This window comes from Xenopus tropicalis, chromosome 3 (genome assembly GCF_000004195.4).
Source record: "Xenopus tropicalis strain Nigerian chromosome 3, UCB_Xtro_10.0, whole genome shotgun sequence".
NCBI lineage: Eukaryota > Metazoa > Chordata > Amphibia > Anura > Pipidae > Xenopus > Xenopus tropicalis.
Genome location: NC_030679.2, coordinates 111,991,527 through 112,019,028, shown reverse-complemented (window position 1 = coordinate 112,019,028; position 27,502 = coordinate 111,991,527). Strand labels below are relative to the sequence as shown.

At 40.0% G+C, this 27,502-nt stretch overlaps 1 protein-coding gene across 1 annotated transcript in view; it reads right to left on the bottom strand.

Moving 5' to 3' along the window:
* slco3a1 (solute carrier organic anion transporter family member 3A1) overlaps positions 1-27,502 on the bottom strand; it is a 155,650-nt gene that overhangs the window by 16,382 nt on the left and 111,766 nt on the right. The window contains exons 3-8 of the mRNA XM_002933314.5: positions 21,118-21,216; positions 20,573-20,836; positions 13,180-13,344; positions 11,385-11,583; positions 9,469-9,607; positions 2,167-2,342 (exon numbers count right to left, since the gene is read on the bottom strand). Of these exons, the coding sequence (XP_002933360.2) occupies positions 2,167-2,342; positions 9,469-9,607; positions 11,385-11,583; positions 13,180-13,344; positions 20,573-20,836; positions 21,118-21,216 (1,042 nt within the window). The remainder of the gene's footprint in view (positions 1-2,166; positions 2,343-9,468; positions 9,608-11,384; positions 11,584-13,179; positions 13,345-20,572; positions 20,837-21,117; positions 21,217-27,502) is intronic.

Below are 27,502 nucleotides of genomic sequence, written 5' to 3'. Positions count from 1 at the left end.
CCTTAAGAACATATCTAGACCTATGTCCAATTTCAACTTTAAATATAAAAAAATCTGTTTGCTTTTTAAAAAAAAATATATTACAATGCAGGATTCTGCTGGAGGAGCGCTATCTCCTATCTCACTAAAATCCCCATACAGTTTATTTCTATAAATAACTAAATAATGGTGGAATGGCCAATTTACCTTATATTATAAAACCTGATAATTGCTGTTAGGGATTGACTGAAACCCTGTATAAGCCTGAGGGAAGTGAAGATGTGAGTAGTATAAGGCTGTGTAAAAAACTTGCCTATACCTATAGCTAAGGCCCATTTCCCCATAACAACATATAAATTGCATATCGTACTATGGCAGCTACATGGCAGGTAGGGCAGTATATTTATTAACACATGATAAAGATGATAATGATGCTCACTGCTGCTGGTAATTGGTTTAGGAAAGAGGTTAAACGGATATGCTTGTTACTAGAGAACCCCTGCCTTAGCCAGAACACTGAACATATCCTTAGCATACTGTATATTACATTGCCTAACTCTATTGCTATATGTGTCTCCAGACACATTCCAGTTTTGTTTAGAGCGAAAAATTTGGCCACATTACTAACGTGCCTTTGCACAGGCAGACTGAGTTTTTGTTGTTTATGTCGCCTGATTATACCCCAAAGCTGAAACATTCCAAGTATTCCCAAGATTTGTTCATTTATCTGCCAAACTACAGTCTGCACTAGTCATGTAAAAATTAAACACTGTGCCTTTTTTGTAGCTGTCGGGGCTGAATTTGAGCGTGTTTATTTTTCAGCGCGTCCCACTGGGCTAGTGATTCATTTCAATCTTCTTGTAGCAATACACACAGCTGCGCAGAACTCAGCTTGCACAGCATTCTCCCGTCTGCTCGCCCCAGTCCCTTTTTATTAGTTCAATAGGTGACAGGCAAATGCAGAGACAGGAAAGGTCACACTTTGCATTTTAACATCCTACTCTGGGCCCTGGATTTTTTGGCCCTTCAGAGGAAAAGATTACCCTGAGAATGATCACATGAGACCCCACTAAAGTGGTCACCTAGGCCACTCGCTATGGTCAAGGACACTGGCAAAGACAAAGCGAAATGCATTTGTCTACAAATTTCAGATGTTGTAATTCAGAATTCCTGAGACTTTACAAATTAGAGATCAGGTCTAAAATGAGAGAATCCAGCTAAATTCTCTAAAACCGACCCACTATTTTATAACTAGTAAAAATCAAAACTACCAGACACTGATATAGACAGACAAATATATGACACTGGATATACAGTATATTCCCACTATGACCATTGTATATCGAACTAGAGGATAGTTTATTCTTTAGGGTGAAGACACATGGAGCTACTAGTAGCAGCTACTTTTCACGGCTACTAAAACAGACAATGCTGGTCATTTACTGATAAATGTCTCTCTGTGTGTTTTAGCAAAGGAAATTCTCAGTATTGTCTATGGCAGGGTATTTTCTGGAGTTTAGTAGCCATGAAAAAGTAGCTGCTACTAGTAGCTCTGTGTGTCTTCACCCTTAGGTTTAAAACTTAAGAGATAAGGCTCTGCCATGTCACTACACTATACAAGTAATAGACAAGTGATAACCATGCTTCCAGTAATCTTATGGAGCTACATTACTTTATATGAAAATAATATAAAAATACATTTCATAGCAGGACGGTGCTTTATTTTTCTTAAGCTACTCTCAAATATCTTTATCTTAAACTGTATCTCCTCTCAATTATCCAAATTAATCACACAGATAATAAGTACATCCAACTGGGCCACGTAGTTATCTGGCATGCCAAATGTTGTACATTATTCCTTATTCACTGCACAAGGGCATGAAACACATTGCAGACCATAAAAATACCTTTCATCACACAACTAGTAAAATCCATCTGATCCCTGGAATTTAACAAACCACACCGCATGTATATTAATAACACTGCAAATGTCTTGCATAAAATCCAAAGACACGGAGTAGCAGTTTCATCTTTTGCCTCCTTTGTGAATTCTTGATTTAGGAGAGCAATAAAAAGGCATTTAAATCAAATAATGCAGAGGCGGAGCTTCCCAATATTTCAATAAGCAGCACAGTGCATTTCCAAGGCAGAAGCCCAGCGGACACTTCAACAGCTTTGGCTTCTCACCTGATGAGAATGATAACTGACGGCGTCTGGGCCATAGCTCCTATCATGCTGCAGACGCACATGACACACAGGAATGTGAGAAAGGCCTCTTGACAACCAGGGCTGGGACATTTTCCAGGAACGACCGTGTTATTCTCCACAGGGACCGAAGAGAGACAGGAGCAGCCAGCCAGATTCTAAATGAAACACATAGTGCAGAGGTTATGCGCATGATTTATTATTTGCTACCTGGGCATGTATATTTGTTGCTGTCACTTGCAGGCAGTTTACCAAGTAAAGCTGTTGATTGCTAATGAAGTGCCCTGTACTCAAAGCCAATTAACCCCTTCTATTATTCTTTGTAGCCTTACTTCTAGTCCATGTAGCGCTTCTAAAGGCTAGGTGAATAAATATATTACTGTTATTGCCTTTATGCTCTCCCTATCCTGAGTAACAGCGGAAGAGCTTTAAACACCTCACTGCTTCCTGAATATAAAACCTGAAACCTGGCACTAAGCCTAAAATATTCTTCTAATTGTCCATTCACTATAAAAGCTTTCTGGGGGGCTGGCAATTGAAACCCATTACTTAAATCATGTGCTTCCTACCCCACAGAGGCACATTCTTTTCTCTAAGCCCTTTCATTTATCTATTTACAATAAGCAACCAACACGAAGGACTAATAAACTATCTTTCACTAAGCAATGAGCTGTTACCCTAAAAGTTCCGCAAGTCATTCCTTTCCTGCAGGAATGCATCATTGGGTAATGGGGCAGGGTGGCTTAATACTGACATTACTAATTGCCAATCACAATCCCAATGCAGCCGCATTCTCCACAGGGGAAGGAAGAACAAGTGCAGGGCTTAAGGACCTAGTAAATCAAGTGTTGTCCTTTCCAAGCCTTGAGGTTATCGAATGATATAGATTTGAAAGGGGACCTCCGCCCTAAGTCTTTGATGCATAATAAAAGAAAAGAATGTGATTCTAAGAAACTTTCTGATTTTAATTTAAAAAAGGCAATGGTTTTAAGGTTATTTCTAAATGTAACTGTTAATAAAAGCAGTGTCTGTCGGACTGTTCCCATTCTCTGCACCAATACACTTGTTCCAGGGGCGAGATGCTCCTATGAACTTCTAAATGCATTTCTAAATGCACTGTACTTACTGGATGTTTATAAGTAGCCTCTTGGTTGTTTTATAACCTTTTAATAAATTTATTGCACTACTGTAGATTTGGTTTTATCTCTTCATATGACCGTTACAGGATTTTAATGGAATATTGGAGTATCCCCTTCCTTAATGGCATTCTACTGAAATATTGGAGCGTCCCATCTCCCATTGGAGCTTATTGATGAGCCTTATGTTAAGAGTAGGCTGACACACTGTGTGGCTTGTGAAGGAGAATAACTACTGACATACATAGGGGAACTAGTTTTTATGGTACTGTCACTTTAAAATGAAAGTTTTTTCCTTTGGTAATGCACATGCACTATATTAAGGGTGCAAGCCAAGCCCATACACACATACTGCACTATATTTCACTTTTTGTGTGCTTTGTTGTAGCTTGTCTACAGTTTTACTAGACCTTGAGAAGACCTACTGTATGCAGTAAAGTACGACCATTTTGACCTATTACACCTACAGTAACCTTAAATTAACCACATATTAATAAATCTTGATGTACACTGCTTTTTTATCTTTAGAATGAGTGAATTAATTGTTCGCCTTATTTCTTGTTTCAAGATTTTATTTTTACAACTGACTATAATCTACATGGCAGGAAAACAGAGAAGTCTCCTGAAGTGCAAAAAGGATAATTACTTTAAGATCTGTAGAATAAAAGCATTCAGGTGGACGACTGCTTCTGTCCCACCATAATTATTGAGACATTCACCTTATATATAGTGCCAAACACTATGCTGCAATAAATACAGGGTTGGTCCATGTGTGGAGGCACCAGAAGGAGGTATTGGTTCAGGTGCTTTGTGAGCACAAGCTGGAATCTCTTATTTGAGGGCACAATAATAACTACTTGCTCTGACCAACTCTTGTTGGTGAGATATCAGTTGTCCTTTGAATTCTCTGCAGTTTGCTTTATTCAACAATTTGCTTATTCAAAATGTGACTGCAATGCAGGAAAGACAGCTCCTCACCCAAGGGCAATACTTCTGAAACCTTGCACCTTAGGGTGCTCTCCATTTCAAACTTGCCAGATTATAATTTAACATGATAAAAGCTGATAAATATACTAATGTCATACTGCTGCCATATAATCGTGTATTAAATAGTCACAAATCATTGAAATTCTGCAGGAAACCTATTGACATGTAAATGAAAAGCAGTGCTCTGCAGGACACACAGATAATCACCAGTGTCTTGCCATTACGATGTGATTGCAGAATTATTTGTAATAGGGTGATTTTATTTATCCTTTCAACTTCTTTACTGGCAACAAATGGAGTTTTACATCTGCCTTTATAAACATTATTTTTTAGCCTCTCTGTCTTCAGTATTAGTTTTATCGCTGATATTGGATACAAGAGTGAGATTTAGGAGAATAATGTCTTGAGATGGAAGAAATTTTCAACTTTAGCAGACTTTGGGTATAGCTATATAGCAGTTATACTCCGTCATCAGCACTCTAAAGGTGGCCATACATGGGCCATACGATTTCAGCTGCCGATATCGGTCCTTTAGACTGTACATCCTCCATACATCCTCCATTAAATGGGAGAACTGGACAATATTCCCTTAGTTTACTACTAAGTGAGACAAAGTCGCAATTTGCCATGCTTTGTCAACACAATTCCAGTGTAATTGTACCCATTGTAAATTAGTACAACTTTTTTTCACCTGTCTATTCAGCCCTGTACATACATAGACTGGCATATACCTAATGCTCAGCAACAGACTGGAGATCCTCACTAGTGATGGTTCAGCTTGGTAGGAGGAAAATAAAGCTCAAGACCCAAGTCCTACTCTACTATAATCCCTGGAATGCCCAAACCGGTCAGTCAGTGTTCCACCGGTGTCATTTTGATTTTCTACAGATTTTGAGAGCCATTTGAGGCAATTTTCTGCAAACCAATGTTTTTCTTTCTTTAGCTATATATTCCTCAAGAATCAAATCACCTTATAGCCTGCATAATCCATTTTAATGCAAATGCAGATATTTAATATACATCATAAAATGAAATGTTTCATTTAAAGACAGATGCATAATTATACAAGAAGCAGACAAAATTATTGCAAAGGACCCTGGAAATGTAAAAGGCCCACTCAGGATTTGTTTATGAATGAATGTCTTCATGCCAACATCTGGGGAGCACTAAAATTAGTTTGCTATGGGACCAGGTAAATTCTAGTTATGCCATTCTGTGAAAATTATAATAAAATGGCAAACAGAAACATTGGATATTCAGCAGATGGTCTCATTTCTCTTCCAGCTTTTGAAATTTAGAATTCATACCTATAAAACTTGTATTCACAAATGAAACAAAATTATTTCTCGGTTAAGCTGATAAATCTGACAGTAAACATGTTATCCTTCAGTTACATATCAAAATGAAGAATAAAAATGTTTAGACAAGACAAGGACAAGGACAAGACAGTTATCTACAAGTATTGAGTAATTAATTTGTTTGAGGCGAAACATTCACAAATAACATATACACCAGCCCCAGACTGGCAATCTGTGGATTCTGGCAAATGCCAGAGGGGCTGCTGTAAGATGCCACAGACAGTCACTGTGGGGCTGGTTGGGGGGCTGTTTGGGCCTCTGTGTAATTGACATACCAGGGCCTATTTTGAATCCCAGTCTGGGCCTGATTATTTGCAAGCAATGCCACATGAAGAGACATAAAGAAACTCCCCCATTGCATAGGAATCAGCTCAAAAACAAATGTGGATAAACTGCATCCCATAGTAAGACTGTCTATAAGTATTCTTTCCTTAAACACCTAATGAACAGCCTTGTTGGCCACTAGCTGTCGTTGTCGCATCAATTCTGCTAGCTGAATATTCTTGCCCCAGAGAATCTTTGAAATAATAAAAAGACCCTTACCCTTATTTTGTCTTATTTAATTCTACATCTAGAAGTCATACCCAGGTTATTGGGTATTGGGTTCCCTTGCCATGGAGAATGTCTCTGCTGATGGAAGAAATGTTACAGAAGAAGAAGGCACCTAACACTTAGAAGGTTTAAAAATTCATAGGGTTATCAAACCCCCTTCCTGTTCATATAAACTATATTAAAGGTTTGCAATTCTACTGCATGCAGCGTTTTCTCAATGTTTAATGAATATGCCCCTAAGCATGCTCTGCTTGTATTTTACTGTCATTGTAAGGAAATATTAATGGAAGTTAAAATTTAATGGCCCAATTTTAGGCTATGCCAAGAACTGCCGACTTCTTCAAAAGCAGAAAAACTAGGGATTGTCTGTTTCCGAGATGTGCCAGTATAGAATAAATTCAGTGTACTGTTCAATTCTTTAGCAAGCTCACTAATGAAAACCACTATCTACACTAGGTATATGCCAGGCCATAATGGAATATAGTGTGTCGATGAATGCAGATTCTTTAATGAATAGGAAATAAAAGAATTATCAGTAAATCAGCGTAGGTTTTATTCTCAGGTCTGTAATTCCCTCAGTAATAATGAGACATGGGTAGAAGGAAATTGCTTCCTTAGGCTAATGCTGTACTTGAAATGAGCTAGTTGTACTTCTGCACTTACAGGTTAGAAAGAGACATAATTCAAATTAGTGGGATTTCGGCCAAAAATTATACTGTGGACTGACCACAATAGTTTCGTTTCTTTCAATACTGTTTGCCTGTGGGTAGTAAAGCTGCCTTTTAATAAGAGTTTATAAAAATACAGTCAAATACATTTAAGCTCAATTAAAATTGAATCAATTTTAGTCTGAACAATTTACTGCTGTGCATGTAACCAGGTTTCCACATATTAGAATGCCACACACAAAGCAGTTGCAAAGAAACTGCCTCATTGCCAAATACATTGGTTCCATCTATGAATGTAAATAGGGTGCTATGTGTAACACAATAATGTGCACTAAAACAGTGGGACAAAATAAATCAAAATTAAACACTTACCCATATATCCCATATGTGGCTCTCCCATGTCATTGCTGGCACAATTGTGTGCAACTTTAAATCTGTCTCAACATTTTTTTGGTACAAAATGTTGAGCAGGAGTTCAATGGACCTAAATACACTAGAATTTTTGGGGAAATATACTGAACTTTGGGAAAGAAAATAGCGATAGAGCCTTCCTTTTCCACCTGTGCTATTGACAAATCTGTCAGCAATAAAAATGGATAACACGGCAGAACAATTGGATCGGTCAGTATCACAGGGGAATCTCAGTAGTTCAGTGGATCAGCTAGCAACAGTAGTGGGGGATAGGGGATTCATTTATATACAGGTATGAGACCTGTTATCCAGAATGCTAAGGGATCATAAGGGATCTCTGTTCGTAATTTGGATCTCCATACCTTAAGTCTACTAAGAAATTATTTACACATTAATTAAACCCAATAGGCTTGTTTTGCCTCCAATGAGGATTAAGTATATCTTAGTTGGGATCAAGTACAAGGTACTGTTTTATTATTACAGAGAATAAGAATATCAATTTTAAAAAATGTAATTATTTTATTCTGGATAATGGATTCTATACCTGTACAGTTTTCGAAGCACTTTGCAGAAAGGCAGCCAATACAGGAACATTTAGACGCAGATTTATTAAAATGTGAGATTACAGCTCACCACAGAAAATTCACCTACTTTCTGTTCATTCCTATGGGATACTTAAAAGTGTATTTATCAATGGGTGAAAGTTAGGCGGATGATTTTTTCTTTAGAGAGCTGTAATCTCACATTTTGATAAATCAGCCCTTTAAGTAAAACTTTGGTAGGGTCACAAGGAGTAGCACAGGAAATCCTCTAGCATAGGAGCCCACTTCAAACGCTGATCACATAACCTCAGATGAACACATTGGTGACATTGGTCACTACATACACCAACTTTTAGATGCCCTTTTATTAACATGGTTGTATAGTTTTTGAAAACCGCAACTAAACTCATTTCCACAAATGTCATTATCAAAAAATCCCTATTGAAAAAGCTTGAATGAAAAAAAGTAATGGAAAAAATGCGATAACTGTGACAAATACCGCAGTTTTTTCGTATTGTCATACAAAAGCCAGTGTCCGAAAACCCTAAAAACGTCTAAAACCACAAAGCAAAGAAAGATCTTCCAGCTGTAAAAGGGACATTATATCTGCCATTGACTTCTACATGAACTGGTTTTAGATGGCATTTTTTGCATTTGGCTTTGTTGTGATTTTGTTGCATATATATATATATATATATATATATATATACTGCAAAAATTGTGTTTTTTTTCTGTGTCAAAATTGGATTTTGGCGTAAAAAAACCTGAATGCCCCCCATAATATACTGGTTCCTTGGGGATATTTTTACAATAGCTAGGCTGATGAGTTCCAAACTGCACAAAAATACCAGCACAATAGGACTTCAATTTTTTGTGCAATTTAGAACGTGGTGGAGAGTGCCGAAGTCTCTCCAAGTACTGTGCACCAGGTGGAACAGAGTGGAAAGGCCAGGGTGTGCTGGTGAGTGTGGATTGGCATAAAATGAGGGGTTCACCATTTCTAGGGGAAACTTCATGGAAACGTTACAGCAAATGAAAAGTTTGATGGTGGCCCCCTGTCCTATCGCCATTTATTTAAACAGTCCTGCTGCCTCTGTTAGTCAATATCACAGGTGGATCGGTCAGTAACTATATTAGTCTGTTATTTTGAGTATAAAATATTAGTCAATCAATCAATCACACAGCTGAATGTGTGTCTTATCCATCTTTGCTGCACTGTTAGCACTGAGCACATATTTGAAAACCAATGCTCTGGATTATTTGTGGCCCAGATTTTTATCTGTATTGGTTTTGAGTTGTCTATGATCTTCTATCATAGGTGGCTATTCATTAATTACTGTTTAAAGGGATTATGTCATCTCTTGGGGACATTTGAAATTATTAAAATCCAAATAAAACATCATTGCTCAATGGGCACTAGCTTGGCAATTGTATTATATAGGCGCTTCTGTTAAGGATTCATATATGCCATTTGAATGAAACACTTGCACTCACCAAACACTCAGACAAAAATAATACTTTATCAGTGCAAATGACCAACATGTCCCTTCATCAGCAAATGGAATAAATGTTAAGATGTATATAACATAGACACATACTTCATGTACATGCTTTATTGCTGTGAGCTCACCATTTTCGTGCAGCCAGCAAAGCAAGCAGACAGATATGTGATTCCATCAGCACCACACACAGGAGTGAAGGAGTCAGTCTGGCACTCACAGTCAGTGTTGCAGGAAGCGTATCGCTCCACAGAGGCACCAGGGACAGAGCTAGATGAGAAGAACAAAGATATTGAATTTCATCATGTTTTAACTTAATACAGAAACAATGTACTGAAATGTTTTCATTAGTGATTTTAACTTTGGGGGGTTCTATAATTCATAAGGATCAATTTTGGCTTCACGGGAATTAATTAGGTTTTCTTTTCCACCAACTCAAACGATTGTCTTGAAATTGTCTTCTCTGAATTCTGTAGTGCGATCTGTGCTTTACATAGATGTAATGCAGAACCATTTTCTGTGTTAAAATTCTGCCATTTATTTTTGTCCTGTGCTTGGTCAGTCAACCCCACCTATATCACTCAGATATCTGTAAACCTGGTAGTCACCAGCCTTGTTAAATCTGCTTATGGCAACAGAACCAGGCCAGTAGTACTTGCACCCAAGGCAATATCACTTAGACCAGCTCTCTGTCAGCCCTCCCACCCCCATTCTGGTAATTCAACTTTGAACCTCACCCCAACTCTTGGTCCTCAGTCCCTCAGCCATTCAATCTGCACTGCTGACCTATTATGCATGCTCTTTTTCCCCACCACAGTTCTAAAGGCTTACCCCCAGTTCTAGCCCTGCATGTCAGCAACCTGACACTGATTCAGTTCTCTTAATAAGGGCATGTAGCCTTTTTTTATTTATGCTGAGTTTCTCCTGATGGATGTGGCCATTTAGGCGTTCCATGCCTGGCACTGCAACTGATTTCTATCTGCCCTGTGGACAAGAGGGGCGGGCAAAAAAGGTACATGCCTAGGGCACAACAGTGGTGGTCACTAGACCCGTACCTCTTCATCACCAACCCCTAGCCCTCCTAGCCTTAACCCACATCATCACCATATGTGTGAGCGGTTGAGGTAACTGTCCAGGTTGCCTAGGGTGCGTGGCCTGCCTGGCACTCACTATGGGTACGTGGGCGAACAGAATATACACTAATACTGAAAACAGAAAAATAAACCAAGTTTTATATTTTCTGCACTTAGTGTATTTGTCTGCTCCCATGAGTACAGACCCACAGGGCAGAAAGAAATTAATTACCACTCATGTTGCAGTGTGGCAGAACGCATAAAAGCAACTTAAAATGCCCATGGGTACACACCCTTAGTAGGTTTATAATAATTAAGGGGGCTCTTTTGAATCATTAGGGATTCATTATTCATCTCTGCCTAAGGATGCACTAATTTGATAAAATTATTTATGCTAACTTTAATTATAATAAATGCTTATTAATGTTTCAGAAGCCCTTCTTACACAAAGCTTTTTAAACTTTGTATGGTTTTATCTTGGAGGCTGTAGTAGCCTTAAAATTAGTTCAAGGGCCAGTAACACCAGGGAAAAGTACTTTTATATGGAAATGTCAGTGTTTATTTCTGAGATTTTATTCTGTTTTTATTCAAGCCCTTAATTGTGGCTAACAATGTTCTGTCTGTTTGCTGGGAAAACTAAACCCTCGCAAACAGATATCAGGCTTTACCCCCAAGAGACACTGAACAAAATGAGAAGACCACTGCAACTTGCTTTATAACACTACTATCATACTGCATATGGATTTTAAAGTGTAGTACTTGTTAAATAAAATCTACATGCACAAATATAGCAAAATGTGTACTTGCTTATGAAATCAGACTGTAATACCCTGCTTTATCCAAGGTATCCTCACACAAACAGAAACAATGGTACAGAAGGGGCTAAAGTAATATACATCCACCTACTTCCATTTGACAGAATGCTCTACAATGATGAGTAAGCGAGAACAGAGAGAAAGAACTATGTAACCTACATGTTTCCATAGGGAACAGTCACTCCAGCCACAGGGCCTGTGTCACATCCCAGGAAGAGAAAGGACACGTAACATGCCGTGGACACAAGGTTTACCAGCATGGCCATCCTGATAGCCCCCAAAGCAGACAAGCTTAGCTTTTTCACAAGAAGCCCACCAAGGAAAATGCCTAAGCAGGCACAGGGTATGGCTGTCATTCCTAAGAAAAAAGCAAAAACACCTTTGTATCATTTTTACATATCTCAAAGCACAATGCAAAGGCTATACACTGCTTGCATAAAGTTACATCTACATCTAAATATCCTGAGAATATTAAGTCATGTACTAATGCCACCACGCTAAAGCCATGCTTACACTGCAATGATCACAAGGGTATTTATTAGGGGTTAATGGCAAAGATAATCTAAAACAATTCTGCAATTCATAGTTATTTTTTGTGGTTTTGAAATGATTTAGCTTTTAGTTCAACAGTTTTTGGAATTTCAGCAGCTCTTTGGTTGCTAGGGTAGTGTTTGAATGACAAACTCGAAAATAAATAGGAAAGGGCCTAAATAGAGAGATACGTAACAAAAAGCTGCAATAGCAATACAATGTTAGCCTCACAGAGAAACAGGGTTTTTTTGGCTGCCAGGATTCATGACCCCCCATTTATAAACCTGGAAACAGACAAAACAGGCAAATAATTTAAAAAAATGAAGACTAATTAAAAGGTTGATAAGAAAAAACACAGAAAGCAATCAGATTATAATTACTATTCTGCTATATAAAAACAAGCAATTGCCCCCCTTGCCTGTTAAAAGATGCCCTTAGCCAGTGTTTCCCAACCAGAAGCTCATGAGTAACATGTTGCTTGCCAACCCTTTGATGTTGCTTCCTGTGGCCTCAAAGTAGGTGCTTATTTTTTAATTTCTGGCTTGGAGGCAAGTTTGGAGGCATGAAGAGCCTGCCAGGTCACATGGGGCTACCAAATAACCAATCACAGCCCTTACTGGTCACCCCCTAGGAACTTTTATGCTTGCGTTGTTACCCACGGGTAAAAAATGTTGGGGACCCCTGACCTTAGCTAGTGGAAGCTTTACTGCTTTATTAGTTATCACTGGCAGTGGTACTGGGGGAAGTAACCTATACTAGAACAGAAGGTTTACAAAAAAAAATTAGAACTAATAAAGATGAAATAATGGAAAATGAAAAATGCACAGAAGCTCTTTACTTATGCCAAATGTACTGGATGATGACTGTGGTCTGTATGTGAATGTTACACAAATGTTTGGCATAACTTTAATAGCAAAATAAAATTTTGAAGAAATTTCAACATAATCTGTATTTAAGAGATACTGTGCATGTTTCTATAACTGATAATACTGCAGCAATATCACTAGTAAAGAAGAGAGGTGCTATTTGTTTTTCTTTAAGCCCCACCGAAATTCTGTGACATGGTTTTATTTAACCAGAGCTCAGCGATCCGGTTCTGTCAGGCATGCCGGGCTGGGGGCATGCAATATTTCTAAAAGCTGGCATATAATTATGAACAGTACTCTAGGCTAGAGAAGGATGGCAGCACCCCAGCACAGCATGAATGAAATGCCTAAATTCTTCATGTTCTCATAAGTTGCGCCTGGTTGGAATGTTGGAGCTGTAAGTAACAAGGTGGGCTAAGGGTGTGTTGAAATAACTCTTTTACTAGTGATACTAACACAATGCTATCAGTTACAGGAATTTAATAACTTAATATAAAGATAAGGAGAATGGTTCATTACCATGTATAAATACAATGAGGGGTGTGGGGAGATCTTACCTAACAGCTGATTGGCAGAAGAAGTTGTCAGGTTAAACTGCTGCTCTAGGTATTTCCCCAGGAATGCTGCGAAGCCTGCAACCACTGCGATTTCCATGCAAGCTGCGAGAACGATGCAGGTAAACACAGGATTCGAAAGCAAATGCTTGGTCACTTTGGGAATCACTGAAAGAAAGAGCAGGGAGGTTGTTTGTTATTATATATTTCATAATGCTTATAGGCATACATTTACCCCTAATTGTGCAGTTTCAAAATAAAATTTCCCATTACACAGGTCATACAACATAATGGGAATCACTGAAAAGAAAGGGCAGGGAGGTTGTGGGGTGAAGCAACTTGTATTTTGCCCCACCTATTATTTTTGTTATCATATATTCCATAATGTTTATGGGCATACATTTAACACTAATTAAGCAGTTTCAAAATAAAAATTTCCATTACACAGGTCATAAAACATAATGGTGCTACTCTTGTGTGTGGTGGCCCTATGGGCAAATTTGCCCATAGGCAGTATCTTATGGCAACCAATCATGGTTTCTTCCACTGCCTCCAAAAACAAAAAACAATCCAAGGACAGGCCGAAAGTTACTTATAAAGAACCATGGCAAAGGAAAACAATACGCGTGCAGAAAAAGAGGTCCACAGAATTCTATAGACCAGTGATCCCCAACCAGTGGCTCGGGGGGCAACATGTTGCTCACCAACCCCTTGGATGTTGCTCTCCGTGCCCCAAACCAGGTAGTTATTTTTGAATTCCTGACTTGGGGGCAAGTTTTGGTTGAATAAACACAAGATTTACTACCAAATAAAGCCCCCTGTAAGCTGATAGTGTGCATAGAGGCTGCCTAATAGCAAAACTTAGCCCTTATTCATGCTTTATTGCTCACAAAAAAAACCATGCTTGCACTGATATTGAAGCTTTAGGGGCTTTCTGTGACAAGTGATTTCACTTATGGTTGCCATTTAATATTTATTAGAAATGTGGATAGCCACCAGCTAAAAGGAGCACCAGGGAATCCCTTTTTTTTAATCCACTTCCATTTTTCTTTTTGGAATATGATGGTAAAGGAACAGGGCTGAGCAGATTTTAAGCAGTGGGTTTCCCAGCATTAGGTGATGCAATAATAAGATATAACCACACTTCAGACCTGTGCAATGAAAAAGAAAATTAGCTAGAACGTGGTACCAGTAACTTGCAACTGTTACTCAGTGGGGTATATGTTATCACCGCTGTACTATATCCATATAAAAGCTCTGCTGAACGTCTTCACTAGCCTACTCTAATTATTTTCCATAGACTAAACACCCTATATACAATCATAGGCACAACAGGCTTTTCACACCATCAACTCCTAGCATCCAGTCAACTGGAACAAGAATTGGTGTATCCAAGGTTTTCTACCTCTGCACTGCACTCCCATATAAAATACCTGCTGTGGTAACCTAATTCCTTCCTGCGTATCTTAACCCCATTAGTCTTCAAGAGCCTAATCGTGCACATAAATTCTTAAGTGATTACTCAGAAACAAGGAATCTGGTTAATGGATCAGATATCAAATTTTCTACATCGGTAAACATCTTAATTATTTTAATCATAACACAGCTTGAAATGAAAGGCATCTTGTATTGCTTGCTCTGCTCTGTCTTAATAAGTGGGGACTAATTCCATGCAGAATTGAATGTTATAATCTATTCTATTTAACATTTATCTCAATGAAGTGTCAACAAGGCCTTTGAGGCATTCGGCTGAATATCAAGAACTTGGGATACATGGATGTCATCAGTGGAGGTTTCATATTATTTATATCTGGAACATCTTATATTTCCTTTTGAAATTCACCTACAGTATTAAGGGTCAGAAATAGAATTTGTACCATCTTCTAATTTTTACAACATCCATCATCTGTCATCTGTAGTAACAAGGTGAATATATTTGCAGTGATAAAGATAGAGCAGGACATCATATAAGATTTCATATCATATATATCACATCCTGAAGACGCATTTCCAGTTAAAGAAGGCCAAAGAAATGAGTGACTACTTAAGATATAAACAAAATGAAGGACATTGCTAGATCTCTATAGTTCCAAAGCAGTAAATTCTAGAAACTTGCTCCCTGGCATTATGAAGAACCATTACTGACTTAAAAAAACATATACTGTACCATGTCTAAAACTAATGGTTGGTGTTTTCTCCACTGGCACCAATAAAGCCTGATACCACCCTGTCAATGTAGTGAGTAACATTAATGGCACCTACCTGTCACTAAGCACAAGTGACAGACTTGGTCCCAACAATAAATACTGCCAATATCTGTGCCATGTGTGTAGTGACCAGGGGGTGCCATTGATGTCATTAGCTACAGGCATATGGCGGTACAGGTATAAGCGTTTTCTCTGCAACTTGGAGAAAAGTGTTACATAAGTCTAATTATGTTTTGTTATATATATTATATATATTATCTTTGTGCACAAATCAGGGACTGTCTAAAATACAGTAAACTACAGCCATGATACTTTTTGTTGTGTGCAACAGATGGAGCAACAACAGCAAAACATATTACACAGGGCAGAACATTATAACGCAATACTACAGCTACAGTATATTCTGCTTCTCCTCCAATATAGTAAGTAAAGCAATTCAAACACATTTACAATGATATCATGTTTCAGCATACATGTGAAACATTACCATTATGGAAAGTACAGGGTATACTATTTTAGTTGGGTATGCCATCTAGCCAGACTTGCCATTCTGTCCAATATTTGCTAAGATTGCTTCTTTTGATGAGAGACAGTTTTTCAGTAGCTCTCATGTCTGAGTTTAGCTTGGAAGTAGGCTCAGACTGGGATTCAAAGTAGGCCCTCGCATTTTAAATAAATAGAGGCCCAAACAGCCCCCACTAGGCCAATGAATAGTGACTGTCTATGGCATCTTCCAGCAGCCCCTTTGGCATTTGCCAGAATACACAGATTGCCAGTCTGGGCCTGTTGGGGAGTCAGTTGTACAGAGTTCTTGCACTTTAGTGTAATTGCCTTCAGACACTGCCTTGCCTCTTGGCAATCAATGCTCTGTATGAGTCTTTAATGCCAAAGTGGGGTCTGGTCTATGTTACACAACTGTGTCAGAATGTTAGATCAGTATCACTGCAGCCAGCAGAACCAGAGAGTATGCAAAATTTCAATACTGCAACATGCATGGGCACTGAAGCTTATTGGGTAATGCCTAGTACAATATGCTCTAAATTCTGTCTAATGCTCTAATTCTATGAGGCTGAAATCGGCATAGTCTCGTCTAACTGGCAAATAAAAAGCATTTAAAATTGTCAATAATGTTTTCCTAAATGAAGTTACAAAGGAGAATGTGAAGTTGTGTAGAGCACAATATCCCATTGTAACAATCAAAGATTTGCAATTGTTTTTCTTCGTGCAGTAGACTGATGAAAGCAAATTGCTGTTTGGTTGCTATGGGATAATGCACTGGTACAAAATTGCCCAGCTGCAAAAATAATTTACTAACACTAGATACATTTTCACAGCATCCAATTAGTAAGTAGCTTTGTTTAGTCACCTGCAGGAAGAATAATGAAAGCAAAAATGTGATTGGATTTCATGGGGTGCAAATTTGCTCACTGTTAGTAAATGAGCTTCAATGACTAAAATGTAAGCTTTAATGAGCAAAGCCCTGTTTATGTCTTTTAGTATATGAATGTTTTATGTATAAACCCTTCTGTTATACAGCTTTGTGAAATATATTGGTGCTTTCTAAATGCATGTTAATAATAATAATAATAATAATAATAATAGTAATAATATACAAAAACATTGTGTTACAAGAGCATTTTCCAAGTAATCCTAAGGCATAGAATACTTTTTCCAGGAAGCGAATAGTAAATGTACAAAATCTAATTCATAACATACTAGATATTACATCAAATAATAACAATAAAAACTACTTGGAAGCTTGCAGAAAAATAATCCGCTAATAGTTCCTGATTCAGCATCCAATCTTTGAAAACAGGGATACAGCTCTAATCTCCGGCTATATCTATATCAAGTAATAGACTTTCTCAGATCCTTGGGGTGCTACAGTAATGAGGATCCACACATCGTTTTACTGTCATCATCTAGAAATGGAAAAGTTATGAGCCAAACCCTCATTAGTCCCAGTGATACCCTGCTGTTACTGTGTCATTTGGTGGCTACCTGCTGACTAACCTTCAAAAAAACACCCAGTCTTATAACATGGAGCTAAATCTTCCTCGAATGTTTAAGATAAAATTAACAGATGAAAGAAAATACTGGACACAGTGTGCCCTAGTGGGACTGGCACGAGCTGTGTTCAGATTTTAGACCATTTCCTTGGTGAAGGTGACTGATTGCTTCTGTAAACACAGTTCTTTGTTGAAATTAGGTCATATTCTCAAATATCTGTTCAATTAATTCTTCTTTAGAACAGGGAATCATTACTATTACTGTGTTTACTTTTTTCCAACTAAGATTAAGATTAACTAAAGTATTATTCTTAAAAAATGTAAAATGATACTTATACCAGATACCGGTGCTCCTATCAGCAGAAAACTGCTCTTCCAACAAGCAGTAGCAAGTTAGGGGGTAGCCATTTTTGGCACCACCCCCCCCCCCACCACCAGTCATGGCAACTGTTAGGGAGTAGTGGTGGGCATAGGCCACCCTGTACTTACTGCCTACTGGGCTTGCCTTGTGCCCACCAGCGCTGTACTAGGTTGTGAGCACAGCCAGACCCTGGACACAGATGTTTTTAGAACAAGCACTAAGGAGTAGCTGTGGAGAATTCTTAATTATTTACATATAAAAAGGTTAGATAAAAATTGTTTGTATTTATATGGAGAACTGGTACTCATGATTGTACCTTTTGTGCTTTCTTAAGGAACTATGAAATATAAACAGAACCTGGCCACTGGTTCATCACTGGACACCAATCAATGAAAGAACAAGATTTAAATCCAGTGAAATCACGGAAACTTGCGCAGTTGTACGTTGCTTTGGGAAGTCCATGTCCCAGGGGCTCCCTCTGTGCCCACCAGTGACCCTTCATGGGCATAAAATGTAGAACAGTATAAATTGGTCACAAAGAGAATTTTCACTGTCACTATCATCCTCTTTCTCTCTTCCTTTACTTATTCCTTACAGTTCCCTGGGGGTTAGGACTTGGAAATTACAGGCTCCATTGTGTATTCTCGCAGTAGTTTAAACCTCAGTGGGAGTTAAACCTATCCTCCAAGACTGTGAAGCTGTATTTAACAGCAAGGGAAAAAAACAGGATAAAATAAGATTATAAATAAAATATGGTGAGACATTCCAGCCAAATATTTGCCTATCTATCAAACAATTATGAAATCCTTGTTGGGTTTTAGAAGACATTGTTTCATTTGTGTACTACAGTATTTCTATATAGTGTACTTGCTGCTACTCTGTAAGGTATCCCCGATTCAGACGCGCTTATTTTAATATGGGGTGAAAGAAAACTACGCTCTTGGTAACTTTTTCGAAAAGGTGTGGTAGGAAATAGGTGAGGTAACAAGGAATCAAGTTTTAAAAGTAAGGAAGATACAGAGGAGTGAAGTATTTTGTATTATTATCAATTTCTTGATAGATATACTGAACAGAAAACCTTGCACTACACAAATGAGCCCCAATAAGGGTAAAACCCTGATCAGTAGCTGCCCAGGCTATGCTTGAAACCCATCAAGGGTATTCCATGTAAATGGAAATTTTAGGTGTTCCTTCCCATGATTCTTTCTGCTTTGTATAGAAATCAGAGTGGGTCTCCTTACTCTAGATGCAAAATTGCAATTGCATATTTTTTCCCAGAGAAATTTGTGCAGATTTAAGTGGCTTAATCACAATCATTTTAAGTTGCTGCAACAAGAGATCTGCAGCTTTTTCCAGGATTTGTCACAGCCACAACACCATTGTGAGTAACCCACTGTTGAATGGAAAGGTAACACTTCCCATTGAGTTCTATGGCATCTCCACAAGTAGTAGTAGTTAGGCAGTGTAATTTCAGGACTCACTGAGACTGACACAGCGATTGGCCGATCACCAACATCATAGCCCCGCCCCCGTGATGTCACTGCTACACCTCTTCCCCACCCCCTGTGATGTCACCGCCTACCCCTTGCCCGGAAAAAAGAAGCCTGCAGAGGGGCAACCCTAGCAAGTAGGTAGGTAGAATGACAGGGCTAACAGAGTCTCATGGTACAACGCTCATCATTAAGCAAGAGGTTTTTCATCCTGCAGTGAGAAAGAGGGCACAAGTGCACTATTGCTCTTGCATGTGTACCCCCAGGGATTATAAATTACCTCCTTTTGTCTTACAAAGATAGCTTTAGCACTGAAAGCCTGCTATTAGCAATCTAAAGATGCCTGAAATGGTTAATGTTTTGGAAACCACTAAAATTAGTAGATTCTTGTTAACTGGAAAAAGTGCTCATAGCATCACTCAGAGTAAATGTACTTAATTTCTTTAGGTTAAGATGCCTAAGTGTAGTCAGCGCTGCTCAGTGCCGAAGTGTGTTTGTGTTGTTTTTCCCTTGGTGGGCACTTCCCTCTCAGCAGATCTGATTGTCTGGATAATGTATGAAATCAACAAAAGGAAATTCCAGGGCACATCAAATTGGCACTGAACCTTTAGAGAGATTTTTGAAAAAAGTCATTTATTGCTTTGCAACATATAATCTGCTTTGAATTACTTGGGCTCAAGGTGAAAACTGATGTGAAAAATCAGCTCAACCTGGCTCACCTCACATCAGCACCAAGAGCCATTAATAGCATGTATCAGGCAGCAGCTCAACTGCCATCTGTGGCGAAGCTCAATAAAATCATGGGGAAAGCAACATGTGCCCCCTACCTGTGACTCTCCAAACATCTCCATACCTTTGTCATAGCTCTGTTTGCTCTCATGTCCTGTGTATGTGGCTTTAATTTGGCATTGACACATTTATACCATGTGCGCCATTCAGCCAACGTGGAAGTGGATGGATGGTATTTATCATACAGAAAAATGGAAGAAAGGAAGAAGGAAGCTTAGAACTTTGGTAAAAACAGAAAATGTAGCTGGAGACATGGGTCCATGCCCATTCTAATTAGACACAAGGGAATCCATGAGAAATGAATTGCCAAGTCTGCAGCTTTTCAGGCTAAATTAAGCACAGATCCTCATCTATCACATAGATTTGGCTCTCCAGTGTCATTTATGGGCAGACTTTCACTGATTCACAGAGAATCTTGCAAATAGATTTACTCACATCTTGAGGCAATTACAGAAAAAGCTATTGGTATACTCCAGTAATAAACCCTTAAGCTCTAAGATAATAATATAAATTTTGTAAGTATATGGTGCCTTTAAATACCTCTAAGTTGCTGGAAACAAGAAGTGCCGTCCTCCGTTTCTGAGGAATGTCTGAGAACCCCATTACTAGGCTTGGGTCTCTCATATTCTGTGTCAGGCAACATGGTTTGCTCACTCTCCTCTGAGCGGTCAATGCGTGGGGAAAGGGACTGTGGGAAACCAAACATCAGGAGCGATGAAAAGAAGAGCAAGACACCACAGAGAAGGAAACCAGCCCACCAGGCTCCAATCCAGCGTGGGTCATCAGGCGTTATGTCCAGCTTACCTACAACAAAACAGACATTAAAGCGGGGACATATATTGAGGAAGCAGAAGAAGACTATCAGTTTGTACCATACAGGCCCAACACACTACACAATCATAGAACCTCACACTTTTCATGCTGGTACTTGTGCAGATCACAAAGCCTATGGATATTTTCTCTATTTACAAAAATTATTTGGTCAAAGATGGTCCCTTCTTGCCCTGCCCTTTGCAGACTGCAAGTGGGGTTAAACAGAGCCCTCAGTCACAATAATAGATGCATTGCAATTATATGAAACTTACTTGTGTCAGTAAGAAAGGCATCCACATAGATCTTAGTACAGAAGGAGCCCAAGATAAAACCACAGGCTGGTCCAAATACCAACATGGTGAAGAGTATTCCTAAATAAAAAAAGAAGAGAAAGAGTTTCATTAGGACATTCACTAAATCCAGATGCTGCTATAGTGATGTTTCTTCATGTAATCCTAATGATCGCCATCTAAGGTGATTACTGTGACGGGTATAGGACCTGCCGGACTGAGGACAATCAAATCAATGGGACAATCAAATCTGTCTAATCGACACCTGGACGATTTTCGGCCAGATCTCAATCGAAGAGGTCTATCGGGGGGGGGCCCATACATAGGCAGAGAAGCTGCCAAATTGGTTCAAAGGACTCAATTCAGCAGCTTAAATCTGCCTGTGTATAGCCTTTAGTCTAACAAGTCTGGTAGCAAAGATATTGGAATAAGATGATGATTAAGAAAATGTAGTGTTTTCAGACATTGATAACTGATATATGTAGCAGATACAGCATAAGGCTGCAGGGCTATCAAACGGAGACTATATGCTTCCTGCTGGGGGGGGGGGTGGACCCTGATAGATGTTGAAAGAGATACAGTTAATCTGTTACATGGACGCATGGAATATACCTGTATTTAGCAAAATCTTCAAACAGGTCTCTATGCTGCCCCCTTGTGTTCATTCATGCATCAGCACCTTTCTTACACAGTCTATACTTTTTACCTACAAATCAGCACCTGGGGCTTTCCAGCTTCTGTTAAACAGCATTTGCCAAAAGCTGGGTGTCATGGGCTGGGTGTCAACAGCTGGAGGGTCACAGCTTTGACTTGCCTGCTACTGATTAGATGAAACAAGACTGACTACAAAACACATTTGGGCTCATTTTCCTCAGCAAGTTCAGTGAGCAAACTAGAATTTCAAGCACAATCAAAGTGTTTTTTTCCCTAGAATTATGGCTTTATTGCAGACAGAAATGGGCGATTCTCTTGTCGCCTACCTCAGTTGTGTCTAGTTCACCAAAACTGATATAACTGTGCATGCACTTCGTAGTATATTGGGCACCAAATATTTTATAATTCTGTCTGGCATTATTTTTGGTATTTACTGGCTTTATTTCCAGTGTCCAGCATGCAAGTGACGATTCTTTTGGTGCAACTGATACAGGGCACAAAGGGAACCCTGGTGTTACAGCCTTGTCAGGAGGTGGCGTTAACTCCAGGGTTCCCCTGTGTCAATAAGGGCAGCAGCGCCTGATTTGAAACAGAAGGCAGGAAGGACCAATTGGCACTGATCACAACTACATAAGAGTGCAAGGAGCGGCCTTTAATTTAAGTGGTTTTAGGCACAACTGACTATGGGGGAGAGTGCAAGTTGCCCGCTGTGCATGTGGACTTACATGAGCCCTATAATCATTTATATTAATCATGGGATTGGTCCAGGAAATGGCCGGTATGGGCCAATAGCACACATTTGGACTTTAATGATTGGTTCTTTTGAATCTCTTTAGTACTGCCTATAGCTATTTCAGCATGGCCCTGGCTGGCAAATGATAGCTTCACTCCCAGCATATTGCATCCCTAGAAACCTGTAAATACAATTTGCTACTTGCCTTGTTTATTGTAACTGCGCCGCTGCCTTTAATTCCCCTTTTCTGCCGTTATTAAGCCCTACCTGACTGGCATGAAAATGCTATTGTTAACTAACAGAATGCATCGATTTCTTATGCAATTTAAAATAAATTGATTTGAATGAGCTTGAAGTATAGTGATAATCAGAGACAGGATTCCACTCTCCAGCCCTGAAATGATCAGTCCCAAGCTCTCTGGAATAGATTGTCATTATCATAATGCCAGGAGGGGGAAAGGAGCAATTTTCCCTGCTAACATTCGGCTCAGTCCCATTGCCCTTGGAAAGAGCAGCCGTAAACAAGCCGACATGCTGGGAACCTGTTTGTTGGGATCCACACAAAATGCCATGGTTACTTAATAAGGACACTTGTTGGGGGGATGTTGGGTATTGCTTTTCTCCTAAGCTAGCCTGTGTATAAGGGAATACAATAATCTGTAGCCATTCACAGTACTAGATAGTTTGCAGCTAGCAGCTTCCAGCCCAAAGTCCATCTTTTGCCTCAACATGCCAGGGGCTAGTAATGTTTGGATCAAAAAATATTGGACCCACACCCAGAGACGGCAACTCACTATACACTTGACTGCCCTTACTCTGAAGTCACCAGAGGGGGTGACGAGTGTGAGTATATTGTGCTGCCCCATTATTAGCAGGGCAATGAGCAGTGCAAATAGGTTGAGAAGTAGATGGCCTGGCAGCAAATTTGACCCATGTCCCATCTCTGGGGGAAATTGGTCAGCCTGACCTAGCCCACAGCTCCCACTATTTCTATGCCAACTCACACATCACTAGCAAGGGCTCTTCACTGTAAAAAATCTAGACAGAATATAAAGTACAGAACATAGTATTATAATATATATTATATTATATAAAGTGTCCCTCCTGTAACTGTAACCCAAAAGGTATTACTGGTGGGATACACCTAGGGGGTCACATTGAGATTTCTGAGTTTCATGAATTATACTGTACAGAGATCTCTAACTTCATTTTTGAATGGCTACGTTCTGCAGTACTGTAACCAAGACAGATGGGTAAGGGAGGCACTATAGAGATGGGAGGTAAGTAGAGGCACAAGTGAGATGGGTAAGGGAGACAATATAGAGATGGGGGGTAAGCAGAGACACAAGCGAGATGGGTAAGGGAGGCACTATAGAGATGGGGGGGTAAGCAGAGACACAAGAGAGATGGGTAAGGGAGGCACTATAGAGATGGGGGGTAAGCAGAGACACAAGAGAGATGGGTAAGGGAGGCACTATAGAGATGGGGGGGGTAAGCAGAGACACAAGAGAGATGGGTAAGGGAGACACTATAGAGATGGGGGGTAAGCAGAGACACAAGAGAGATGGGTAAGGGAGGCACTATAGAGATGGGGGGGGTAAGCAGAGACACAAGAGAGATGGGTAAGGGAGACACTATAGAGATGGGGGGTAAGCAGAGACACAAGAGAGATGGGTAAGGGAGACACTATAGAGATGGGGGGTAAGCAGAGGCACAAGAGAGATGGGTAAGGGTGGCACTATAGAGATGGGGGGGGTAAGCAGAGACACAAGAGAGATGGGTAAGGGAGACACTATAGAGATGGGGGGTAAGCAGAGACACAAGAGAGATGGGTAAGGGAGGCACTATAGAGATGGGGGGGTAAGCAGAGGCACAAGAGGGATGGGTAAGGGAGACACTATAGAGATGGGGGGTAAGCAGAGACACAAGAGAGATGGGTAAGGGAGGCACTATAGAGATGGAGGGTAAGCAGAGACACAAGAGAGATGGGTAAGGGAGACACTATAGAGATGGGGGGTAAGCAGAGACACAAGAGAGGTGGGTAAGGCAGGCACTATAGAGATGGGGGGTAAGCAGAGACACAAGAGAGGTGGGTAAGGCAGGCACTATAGAGATGGGGGGGGGGTAAGCAGAGACACAAGAGAGATGGGTAAGGGAGAGACTATAGAGATGGGGGGGGGGTAAGCAGAGGCACAAGAGAGATGAGTAAGGCAGACACTATAGAGATGGGGGGTAAGCAGAGACACAAGAGAGGTGGGTAAGGGAGGCACTATAGAGATGGGGGGGTAAGCAGAGGCACAAGAGGGATGGGTAAGGGTGGCACTATAGAGATGGGGGGGTAAGCAGAGGCACAAGAGAGATGAGTAAGGGAGGCACTATAGAGATGGGGGGGTAAGCAGAGGCACAAGAGGGATGGGTAAGGGTGGCACTATAGAGATGGGGGGGTAAGCAGAGGCACAAGAGAGATGAGTAAGGGAGGCACTATAGAGATGGGGGGTAAGCAGAGGCATAAGAGAGATGGGTAAGGGTGGCACTATAGAGATGGGGGGGGTAAGCAGAGGCACAAGAGAGATGAGTAAGGCAGACACTATAGAGATGGGGGGTAAGCAGAGACACAAGAGAGATGGGTGAGCAGTGGCACAAAAGAAAGGGTAGGCAGAGACACATGGACATGGCCCCTTCTGTTCCTACCCATCCCCTAGCTTGCACACCCAGTTAGGGATTGCTGATGGGTACAGGGTGCAAAAAGCATTGCCACCTGCCCAATATTTTACCAGCCTGCCAAGTAAAAATGTTGCTGGATCGCCAATTAATAGGGATAAAACATAAAAACATAGGAAGGCTGGCATTTTTTTCTCGGAAAGGCCTGCCCAATGGCAGTGTAAGGACAGGGCTTTTTGTTTTACATCTTGCCTGCATTTCTTATTTGTAGTTAGTTGTAGATCACAGCTATAACTGCAGGTGATATTTCCCCTTTACTCATCAAGGTTCTGCCATATGAACATACAGTGAAAATACCATTTGAGGGCCTCCCTGGCTGTCACTTTTGTTGTTATAAGAAGAAAAAAGAAAAGCAGGCACCCCAGATGAAAGCGTTGGCCACCACTAAGCAGGACTCCAGTTCATAATTACTTGGCCCACAAAGGGACAGACCACTTTGTTTCAGAAAATCCCAGAACCCAATGTTCAGCCCCAATTAGCTGCCTCTTTGTGCCCTGTCTGCTCTGCTTAGACCTGTGTGTTTGATTAATTAACTAATTGGAAATGGGATAACCTTCTCTGGAACATTACCACTGGGCCTCTCTTAGTATTTTTTTTTTTTTTTTTTTTTGCTAAATTATATTGGAGGAGCTTTATTATCTGAGAGGTGCCTATCATCCGTGAAATGAACAAAGCTTATTTACTGAAAGAGGCGCGCAGGCAGACAGTGTGAGGCTGGCACCACATAACAATTAGCAAGAGCAATGGGGTTATGTTATCACATATTTTTTCTCAAAGCAACAGCGCATGTTTCTGGGAGTCTGAGGTTACAAGTCACCTGGTGATGTGCTACCAAGTCTATTTAAGTCTCTCTTCAAAAAATGTATTTTTATCCAAATAAAGTGTAGCAGTAATACATAATAATATTTAATACATTTTCTACTAAATCTTGATAGTTACTAACTTACTTTATTATCATCATCATCACATATTTATATACATATTCATAAAGCCTCTATGTATTCTGCAGCCATGTACAGTAAATAGGTGTATGCATTGAACATACAGAATTACGTATAAAAATACATTTAAACATTAGGTAAAGGGGGCCATTTTCTTTAAATCCCTGGATTTGTGTTCTAAATGGATCTCCTGTATATAAAGAGAGGCCACTATATTTTTTTTTTGCCCACGTCTCCTAACCTAACACTAGCTAATTAAAGGGCAAATGCCCACATAGGGTGTTATTTAGGCCGGGGAGGCTTTTGTCTGTACCCTCCCCTTCTCCCCATAATTAGGCTTTCAGCCTTTGGACTTCCCATTGTCAATACAAAGGGCCAATGTTAGGGGTTGCTGCCATCTATTGACCAAATTAGGAAATTGCCATTTATATTTACAAATTATATTCTACCTACCAGGCCAAAAGGTTATTGGTGCCCAAGTCAAATACAGCTTCATCCCTGCCCTCCCATCTCCTCCATTCCGCTCAGTTTGCACATCAAACAAACCCCCACCCTGCCACCACTTGGTCTACATGGCTCCCCTTCATGCTTGCTGCTTGCTCAGTCCCTCTCCAAACCTCCCCCCCACCAACTGCACCCAAAACACATGCCTACCCCCAGTTCCAGCATTGCCTGACATAATGGGCAGCTATACTGTGGGGCTAAAAGGCAGAGTAATGATGTGGATATTAGTACATAAGCTCCTTTTCTTTCTTTCATGTTTCAATATGTATACATTTACTAAATAGCAGGAAATAATACGTGAGCTGTTCCCAATTTTGCACAAGGTAACATCAAGAGAAGGAAAGCCTCAGTTAATCCAGTACTGCACTGAGATGCCATCTGGACCCTGACTAATCTTAGTTCTACTGAGCATCGCCAGTGAAGGGCTGAGGAGCAAACTGATCAAATGAGCTGCTTAAAATTCAAGTTTCTTTGTGAGCCCCAGCCTTTCCTCGGCATCATTAGAATATCATACAAACTAAGCTCTTTTGATTTAAATCCATCCATATTCATAACTGAAAAGGCTGTGTCAACAGTGCACTTGCCGAAAGCTTCTCCTTATATAAAGGACAGTATTGATTAGAGATGCAGCTCGGCAGCCGGGTAATAATACATGGCACAATCCCTCTCATATTATCACCTATCGTACAACAATTAGCCGCAGTCCTGCCACCGCCTATCAAGATAGATCACTCTAGCAGGGCTCCTAACAGTCAGCAACAATGGGCACCTGTGTAAATGAAAAGCATATGTCACTGTTATGTGACAGCAAATG